The 10,240-nt window shown below is 38.2% G+C and overlaps 1 protein-coding gene across 2 annotated transcripts; it reads left to right on the forward strand.

Moving 5' to 3' along the window:
* The first annotated feature begins 827 nt into the window (after nt 1-827).
* LOC111870564 (nucleolar GTP-binding protein 2) lies at nt 828-9,241 on the forward strand. 2 transcript variants are annotated; one of them, XM_033753896.1, is made up of 2 exons: nt 828-1,033; nt 6,988-9,241. In XM_033753896.1, the coding sequence occupies exon 2, from the start codon at nt 6,994-6,996 to the stop codon at nt 9,163-9,165; it is 2,172 nt and encodes a 723-aa protein (XP_033609787.1). In that variant the 5' UTR covers nt 828-1,033; nt 6,988-6,993; the 3' UTR covers nt 9,166-9,241. The 2 variants fall into 2 exon arrangements, with proteins under 2 accessions (XP_033609787.1, XP_023718715.1); XM_023862947.2 differs by having other exon boundaries at nt 828-1,021.
* The last annotated feature ends 999 nt before the right edge of the window (nt 9,242-10,240 follow it).

Genomic DNA, 10,240 nt, shown 5'->3' on the forward strand with positions numbered 1-10,240 from the left:
AATGTCTGAAACGTTTTTAAATAAAAAACAGGACGATGGATAATGTCAAGCCAATAATTTTATTAATATACATCCTCACAAACTTTTAGACCTTATCCAAAATATTTAGACAGAGCATTTGAAGGCTTAATATATTTTAGTCTAACCATGGTAGGCTTTTTGATAAGACCAACAGGCATGTTAGAATTACTACAATATGTTAAAACACGTTGCTCTGTAGTACATGTAACAAATATGTTGCTATGGCAACTTGCTTGAAAACATAAACATCTTCAGAGCGCATTCTTGTGGGTTGCAACATCATGCAAATCTTGCATGTGGATACCAACATTTCATAAGAACATTCTGCCTCCATCTTCAGGTTCAAAAATTAAGCCAAGCAAGGAACAAGCAGAGGCTGTTCCAAAATATTAGATTTATACCAAACTACATAGCCTTACATCCCAGACGATAGTAAGCTTCATTACCACTGTGAGAATCTGATACATGACATGGATAATTTTGATGTTTATAAAGGTTACCTGGCACTGTGTCTGTGATAGTTATATTGAGGAGGTTACAACAGACAGAACATGTTGCATCATTAGACAAGACAAGGTCAAATAAAATTCTTCGGTAAAACATTTTCTCAGAAGTCATGTTTAAGACGGAGGTCGGAGGATACGCGTACACAGAGGTTCGTGGAATAATAGTGTACCTTCTTACCGAGCGCGCTCTCGGCTGTGGCATGGTCACGTTTGAGGCACTCGACTTGAATAGGAATATAGATGGCAACATTAATGCATTCGTGACGTCACGGAGGTTAAATGGTCAGCCATTATCTTGTACGATCATGTAATATTAGATTGTCGAAAAGTCGAAAATAATAAGTCGAATTTTGAATGATATTGTGATCATTGTGACCGATTGTGACGTTGTGACACGTGGTTCGTGTCCCAAGGCCTTCAGATTCGGACTTAGTGCAGTATAGAACGGTTCAGAATCTGCAGAATATTTATTGCAAGAACTGCGAATATAGCAGGTAACTGGCAATGTAAGAGCTGTAAATAAGCTCCAGGTCAAGCACGTGCATAGATTTATATTTGATAAAATTTATAGATATGTGCTTAAACCTATAAGACACATTGTAATAAACATAAACAATTGTAGAATAATTTCATTTTTAAATAAACTACAGAATTACCGAAAAACCCAGAACAACAAACAAGCTCGCTCTTGAACTTAACCTTAATTACATTTACTATTGTTTTTTATTTAATTGCCAGCAGATTGTCATGTGCCGTCGAGTACTAAAAGAAAAGGAAGTCAGAATGGGTTATGTATATTGTCCAGTATGGTTTAGCGCATTTTATTGCCCTTCTACCATATGAGTGTGCATGCACAGGTAGATGAGAAATATTTGTCACGTTCTAACAGTAAAGAAATGAAAAGTTCTGTAATAGAAGTCTTGCAGCAATGTAATTTTCTTTTCAGTACTAACATTGCTACTTGACACATCCAGAATACAAGTCATTTTAGCTGGCTATGATTACAGATGTCAAAAGATGTGAGCTTGCTCTAGAGTCAGAACTCTTGGGTACTTGCAAGATCGTTTCATGGATGTTGTATCATCCACTCTCATCTCGTCTTAAAAAAAAAACGTAATTCAAATGGTTATTCAAATTCACTTGAATGTCTGCAGTTATTTGATACAAGGAGAATCTTACATTTGATAAGATAAAGGTAAAGGTAAAGCTATCCCTGTAACAGGTCTTGGAGGCATATAGGGTTGTGAGATGTCAAGGCTCCCACATTTTCTAGACAGTCAGCTCATGGGTGGCGGTGAGGTTGTCAGCCTTACGCACCAGCCACTCGTTAGCCCCAAGAAGGCTCCTAGTACTTGCTTTCCATTTCATTTCATTTTTATTTTATTACAACAGTAACATTCGAACAAGTCACATCATTAAGTACATCATTCTTTAAATCCTTTTGCCCAAATGCCTAAAGGATTAGAATTTGTCAGCAATATATAATCATGCTTTACATATTTAACCTATGATTAAAATATAACACACTATCAAACCAGATAAATAATCAAATTAGGTACAGTATGTAAATCAAAATGCAACCCAACCATATGAGTTCGTAAATAGAATTTTAAGAGTATTAACAATAAATCAAGAGTCCTACATACGACCATGTCAATCACCGAACACATTAAGATACCGCAAGCAACCATTTGTTATCTGTTTCCATTGCTGAATAGAGAATTTGCTATGCTTACTACTGTCCCTCTGAGAGGAACTCATACAATGTATAGAATGAATGATCTAGTAAAAATACTTTTAGCTCATCTTTAGATCCATCTGATTTTCTAACTCCAGAGGCAGTCTGTTATACAATTTAATACCCATATTGATAACACTCTTCTTAAAAGTTGATATTTTACAATTTGGCACATGAAAATCATCTTTCCTCCTAGTATTATATTTATATAAATCTGAATTTATTGTAGAGTATAAATTGCACAAAACCTCAAAGATATACAAAGAGGTAACAGTCAAAACCTGTAATTCTTTAAAAATAGGTCTGCATGATATTCTGCTATTTACACCTTTCATTAAGTGAAGTATCCTTTTTTGTATTTTCAGTACTTTGTTATGTTCGCTTTCTGCACCCGTAACTTACTAAGGACTGAAATTCGGCAAAGTATATGTTCCTAAGTATATATAAATGCACTACATCTTTCAAGGATTTAATAATGTAACATACTTTATTCAGTTTTAGACACAAGGACTGAATATGTGACCTCCATTTTAGATTATGTGTTATATTGATACCTAAAAATCTTAACTGTGATGTATAATTCATTTTTATATTTTTGAAAGTAAGCTTCTGTTAGAGACTGAGTCAACTGCAGGGCCATAGTGTGGCTGGAAGGATTAGGTCAACTGAAATATCCAGTGACCTCTTCAAGAATCTAACCCGTAACCTTCTGGCTTGTAGCACAGTGCCTCAACCAACTATGCTACTGCATGCCCTTATTTAATAACATACCTTCTTACAATCTCTACACTTATTCACTGAAGTTCTGTCTCCCACCAGGAAAGAATGTTCACTCAGTGAAAAGCCACTTGTCAACTATCTTTGCACTTTTTATTTTATTTCCATGTACCTCCCGGGTCCTTCCCATCCCTCCTATATTTATGGAACTTTGCTTCATTACATGGATGGCAGTGGGTAGCAGGCTTTGTTTGATCCAAATTTTCACCTTGGGATATATTTACAAGAAAGGGCCTCCAGGCCATGACAGATACCCCCCTTAACTGCCCAGAGGTAGTGTTCAAACTTGCTGTCTCCTTCAAAGAAGAGTCAATAGCCACTTTCACGTGGTGTAACCAACTGTAAGTTAAAAACGTTGCTTCTAGTGGGGTGTTTTTTGTATTTTCAAGAGGACCTTCATCAGTTCGTACATATGACATATATGCAGTGCAGGCTTTTATATTCTGTTTAATTTTGTTATGTTAAGCTTGTAAATTCACACTCGGTGCTTGTTATGAGGTAATATGCATCAGAGAGCTAAGAAATGGCCCAGTATGACTGACAGATGTGCAGAGTTACTTTGTCCTTTTTGTGTAAGAATATAGTATTTTATAAGTTTAGAGAATTGAATTTACTTCCATGTTACACATATGTCACTAGTGTCTACACGCAATGAGCAAGTAGTTATTGTAGCAATAGTAACCAGGTTCTGTGGTATTACTTAGAAGTGGACTTATCTGGATGAGCCCTAAAATTTTTCATGTTCACCATGTTTATATTTTAATCGGTAAAAAATTTAATTGAAAACAATGTATTTAGAGACATTCATACATCTACCTACCTACCTACCTACCTACCTACCACTTGGCACTACAGCCTTGGGTGAGCCTTGGCATCCTCTACAACCAGTCTCCACAACCAATGCATACTGCCATAGGAGTGGACCCATGCATGATGACCCAAGGCTGGTTGTTAGGTTTCTAAACAAAATTCTTTTTACAGAATGACATTAGCCTCATGCCCAACCCCTATCTAGAGGACCAGGGTTTCTCTCTTAGGGGGTCCATACACATACGAGTCTGGCTCGCAAGTCCGACTCGGCTCTGGTTCCAATGAGCCAGACTTGTCCGTGTGTGGGTCACCATGCTCATACATGTGGTGAAATTAAGCCAAGCCTGGCTCCTCGCTGAGCCAGACTCATACATGTATGGGCCACCTGAGTTTGGACTCTACCCTTTGACCTTTCCAGCACAGGTGACCCTACTGGTAGTTAAACTACCGCCTGCATAGTTCTCCAGGTCAGAGTCACGCAAGCCCAACCACCACAAGGTGGAGACACCTTTGAGGGGGGTCATACAGTAAGTTTCCTTGTACATGACCCAGCTAAAACAAGTTTTCAGTCACCATGTCTGTTTTAGAAATACATCACAAAAGACATTATATAATTATCCTATGTGGTGGTACTCAAAAGTTATGAGAATGGACCTGTAATGATATGACCTTCTCCCAGTTAGTTTGTGATTGAGGATACTTCTGCAAGTAGTGTGCTTCATACATGCCATTCTCTGTTGCATTAATTACACATGTAAAATTGTCATGCAAAGACATCTGTGTGTTTTGTGATTTTTTTAATTAACAAATTCAAAAGAACAAATGGTTTTCACCATATTTTATTTCAAGCTTAATGAAACAGCTTCTGAAACAATTTTACAGATTATGACTAGCCTTTGGAGAGGATGCTTCATCTTCAATTAAAATATGCAGATAGTTTTCAATACTGAGACATGCAAAATTTCCATGTAAGATGAAAAATACTGTAGAGCCATTGAAGTCTTACTTGACTGTGATGAGGTTGTGCAGCACAGATTCATCCCTCATAGGTAAAACTGACAGTCAGCAGTATTGTACAGGTTTTCCTTGGTGTCTTCAGTAAACTGTCTTTAAGAAATGTAGATTGGTTGGTTCATCATGATGGTGCACATGCTCACACTACCCTGTCTGTCCTATATAATTGTTCATAGCTAAAAACAAAATGGCCATCATTACCTGCCTCCAGCCTCTCCAGACATTGCACTCAGCAGTTTCTTCTGGTTTCCAAATATGTTATTGAAAATCAAAGGAAAGAGACTTGATGCTGTTTTGGAGATTCAGCAGAATTCACAGCACAAAATGAATGGTATAATGAAGAGGATTTGACTTGTTTCAAATGATAACAGAATTTCCAGGCTTCGCATATTAATTCCAAAACGTATTACTTTGGTGCAAACATTGGCACTTTGATTATAAATACATTCTCACAACTTTTGGTTCCCACCGTGTATATTGTATATTATTTATCCATTTTATATTTTTTAATTGACTAGTGAATTAAGTTGAGCATTGTTAAAAAGGAATAATAGTGAAAGGTTTAAATATATGTTTTCATGATGACCTCCAAGAAAATGGACTAACATTATCCATACTTTGCACTGAACTTTTCCTTTTGGGTAGCATCCTCTTAATTGCTCACATTTTGCAACAGACAAAGGTACAACATATAGGGTGTCCCAGGAGGAATGTGCTAGACTTCGGGAGGGTGTTCCTTATGTTAAAGTATGCCGATATAACCCAAAACACCTATGTCAAAAGTTGAACAGTTACAGAGATAATGGCCCGAGAAAAGTGTGGTCTTCTGGCGGGTCCATGCACTGTACCTGTCAGCTGACAAGTCTTATCTGTGTTTGTCCTTGAGTGTGGTGATTCACACTAGCTGTAAGCTTATGTGCTACCTTCAGGGTACATTGCGGCCGCGTTGTGAATCGTTGGTAAGTTAGTTGTGCGGAGTTTCTGAAATGCCTTTTGTGATTTCACACGTGGAATATTGTGATATGCATTTTGTGTATGGATTTTGCGGTGGCATTGCATGTGCTGCTGTTGAAGAATGCCAATGGATCGAAGGATTCCATCTCGAAGTGTATTTACGCAAATTCACCAGAGATTGCGTGATACTGGTTCTCTTCCGAGTGTTTCTGTGCGCTCTGAAAGGGAGGATGTACGAATGAGAAACACACTAGAGAACATTCTTGAGATGGTTCAGGGAAGTCCGCGTCTGTCCACTCGTAGAATGGTCTCTCACATCGGCATATCACGTATGCAGGTGTGGGGAACTTTACATGATGAAGAGTTGTATCCTTACCATGATCAGAGGGTACAATACTGGAACCAGGAGACCATGCTCAGCGTATGGATTTCTTCCACGGGATAAAAGCTAATCCTGAACTGTTAAGCATCATTTTATTCAGTGATGAGGCGTCTTTTACCCGGGATGGTGTAATAATTTATGAAATGTGCATACGTGGTCCCATAATAATCCACATGAGGTAATGGAAACAAAAGTCCAAAAGAGATTTTCTGTGAATGTATGGTGTGGTGTGCTTGGGAACAGGTTGATCGGACAATTTGTGTTTCACAGCAATTTAATAGTTATGTAGTCGGCTTATACCAGAATGTGCCATCAGCCATGTTACGTCAGCGCTTGCCGGTCATGTGGCATGTATAGTGCTTAGAAACCTAAGGACAACTATGACATGGCGAGCGAGGTTTTTGTAGTTCAATTTAATGGCTTCATGTCGCTCACAAGTTAGTTTTATGTTACGTACATTATTAACATTACAGAAACCACATATTCCTGCCAGTTTTAATATGTATTTGGTAATCAACAAGTGTGTAACACCTGTCAAAGTTTCACACTTCTCTGGCCGTTATCTCCGTAACCATTCAACTTTGGATATAGGTGTTTTGGGTTATATAGGCATACTTTAACATAAGGAATGCCCTCCCAAAGTCTGGCACATTCCTCCTGGGACACCCTGTATATAATGCATTAAAGAAAGAAGCAATGAAGTCTCAACATGTACATGTCAGATTTCATTGTTTCCTGTTCTATACAGTAGACAGGCCTGAAATATGTGTTTTTTTCTTTATAAGGTCAACATGGCAAAATCAAAATCAATCTCAAAGGCACCAAGAAAGCAGGGCTTCAATCGCTCAGGCCACAGCATGAACCCAGAGAGAAAGACGGAGGGCTTGAAAGGTGTTGCTGTTGTCCGAAGCAAATCTACTATCAAGAGACTGCAGATGTATAGGAATTTCAAACCAAAACGTAATAAAATTGGACAGATAATCAGTCCAGCTCCATTCCAAGGAAGGCTTCCATCAGGAACTGTTGCAAGAGTAGAACCTAATCAAAAATGGTTTGGAAATTCCAGGGTAATAACACAGAATGCACTCCAGAAGTTCCAGGAAGAGTTAGGTGCAGCTGTTAAGAACCCATATCAAGTTATAATGAAACCAACGAAATTACCAATAACTCTTCTGAATGAAACAGCCAAACATGCTAGAGTTCATCTATTGGATACTGAAAGTTTTGAAAGTGTTTTTGGTCCTAAGAAGATAAGAAAACGGCCTAATTTAAAAATAAGAAGTCTGGACCAGTTGTCTCAGCTTGCAACTGAATCATCTGAAGCTTATGACGGCGAAAAGGATAGGGACCTAGTTAGGGAAGATTTGGGTATAAAGGATGCACCAAGGGAATGGATAATGGCTGCAGGTCAGAGTAAACGAATTTGGAATGAATTGTACAAAGTAATTGATTCATCAGACGTAGTGCTACAAGTATTAGATGCTCGTGATCCACTTGGAACAAGGTCTCCACACATAGAGAAGTTCTTGCGCACAGAAAAACCACATAAACACCTAATTTTCATTTTGAACAAGGTCGACTTGGTGCCTACATGGGTCACCCAGAGATGGGTGGCTCTCCTGAGTTCAGAATACCCAACAGTTGCTTTTCATGCATCACTGACTCACCCATTTGGTAAAGGCTCATTAATTAATTTACTGCGGCAGTTTGCTAAGTTACATATCGATAAGAAGCAAATTAGTGTTGGGTTTATTGGTTATCCAAATGTGGGAAAGAGTTCTGTGATCAATACCTTACGATCTAAGAAAGTGTGCAAAGTTGCACCTATTGCAGGAGAAACTAAGGTTTGGCAATATATTACATTGATGCGTCGCATCTACTTGATTGATTGTCCTGGTGTCGTGTACCCCTCAGCAGAAACTGATGTTGAAAAAGTTCTGAAAGGGGTAGTAAGGATAGAGCTTGTAAATAATCCTGAAGACTACATTCCTACGGTTCTTGAGAGAGTAAAAAAGGAATACATGTTGAAGACATATAAAATAGATGATTGGAACTCTGCTCAAGAATTTCTGGAAAAGTTAGCTACAAGGATGGGGAAGCTATTGAAAGGCAGCGAACCTGATATTGTAACTGCTGCTCGGATTGTTCTTAATGACTGGCAGAGGGGCAGGCTACCATTTTATGTACCTCCCCTAGGTTTTGAAGTGCCTCTAAATGAGGAAACCAGTTCATCTTTCATCAAGGAACCTCAGCTAAGCCAAGCCACTGATGGTACAGAAAATAATACAGTGATAGAGGTCACTGCATTGCCAGAAAATATATATTTGAATGAAAACAGTAATATTAATAATGGAGAAGGAGTAAGTGCTGGAATTTCCAGTATTGAAAGAAATGTGCTTTTAGTTCAAGAAAACAAGAGTATTCCTGACAATATAGCCACAGTTACAGAACCTGAATTCAAAGTTTTTCAAGACTTCAGCAAAATTAGAGTTAATTTGCATTATACAGAAGATCATGATAAAAAGTTAAAGCAACAACAAATGAAATTTCTTGAACAAGAAAGTAATGTGAGTAAGAAAAATGATACAGAATTGGAAATAGTGGTTACAGGTGCAGGTGAACCCACTAATGATAAACCAGAAAACTTGGAAACCACAGTTACTAGCATGGATGAAGAATGTAATGTGTGTGAATCGTCTTCCAGCTCCAGTGATTCTGACATGGAAACAAACTCTCCAACATGCTCAAGTAGTGGAGCTTTTTATGTCACAGGCATTAAGAATGTGCATTCTAATAAAAGAAAACTGAAGTTTGATGCAGCATCTGGTGAAATGCCAGCTAGGTTGACAAGTAAGATACGGAGGAGGCTGGAACGAGAAATGAAACCGAAGAGAACTGGTAGTAATTTTTATGCAGTGGCCAACGTAAAGAACAGGAACAGAAATAAAAATAAATTTGTTTAAGTGTTTACACTTGATGACACAGAACCTCACATGGAATAAATTAATGTGGCAAATAATAAGATTTTGGACACACAGATTGGAGTGTTGTTATTTATCAGCAGTGCCCTTTCTTTCCCTACAAACACATTTACTTGTACTGTTGCCCTTTTACCAATGCCCAATGCAGCAGCAGCTGTGCCATTTTTAATTATTGACAATTTTGCCACTATTTATACCAGCTGATAAAAAGGCCCTGCTTTTCAGTATCTTGTCAGCTATTATCTGCCAGACCTAACAGTGCCGACAGAAAAAAATTAGTTAGTTCTCCCTTCCTCCCCCCTTAAAGACTCTTTGCAGCTGGCAGCTTGCTCCCAACTGCACATTGCCCCATCCTGGATTCCCAGGTCACTGTTAGTGTCATTTGAAAGACTGACACTTTTTATGTGGTCAGGTGAGTCATGAAATACTAAGGTTATGCGATAGTAAAGAGAGAAATTGCAAAGAATCCTGACAGCTCAATCTGTGTAGTGACAGTTACAGGCTGGGGTTTGAATCCCAGCAAGGGCAAGATTTGTCTCCTCCAGTGTCTAGATCAGATCGGGCCCCCTCAGCTTCCTGTTGAATGGGTACTGGATAAAATTTTCCTTACGGTAAATGTGCAGGGGTGTGAAGAAGTCCACTCACCTCCATCATGTGCTGAGGTCAAGAATGGAGATATACCTCCATCTCCCCATTAAGTCTTCATAGAATAGTGCTTAATTAAATACAGAGACAACTTTACCTTTTACCTCACTGCAGTCACTGGATACAGTCTGAGCCAAATGACATACGCACCTCAAAGACTTCTTAAGATTCTTAATATCACCTTCCGATAAATTATAAAAATCATTAAGAGAATGAAATTGTTCTTAATTAAGTTTGGCCATATTCTGGATCTACATGGTTCATCAAATACAGTGAAGCTATTTGGAACTTGCTACTGCATATTATGGAATTGATTTAATTCATGTAAAGAATCAATTTATTTCAAATTCAAGCAGATCCAGTTACAGGTTGGGAAATAAATTCACAAACCACTGGATATGGAATGAGTCAT

Source organism: Cryptotermes secundus, unplaced genomic scaffold (assembly GCF_002891405.2).
Source record: "Cryptotermes secundus unplaced genomic scaffold, Csec_1.0 scaffold117, whole genome shotgun sequence".
Lineage (NCBI taxonomy): Eukaryota > Metazoa > Arthropoda > Insecta > Blattodea > Kalotermitidae > Cryptotermes > Cryptotermes secundus.

Excerpts from the sequence above, each read along its gene's own strand:
- LOC111870564 (XM_033753896.1), top strand. The coding sequence starts at position 6,994 with ATGGCAAAATCAAAATCAATCTCAAAGGCACCAAGAAAGCAGGGCTTC.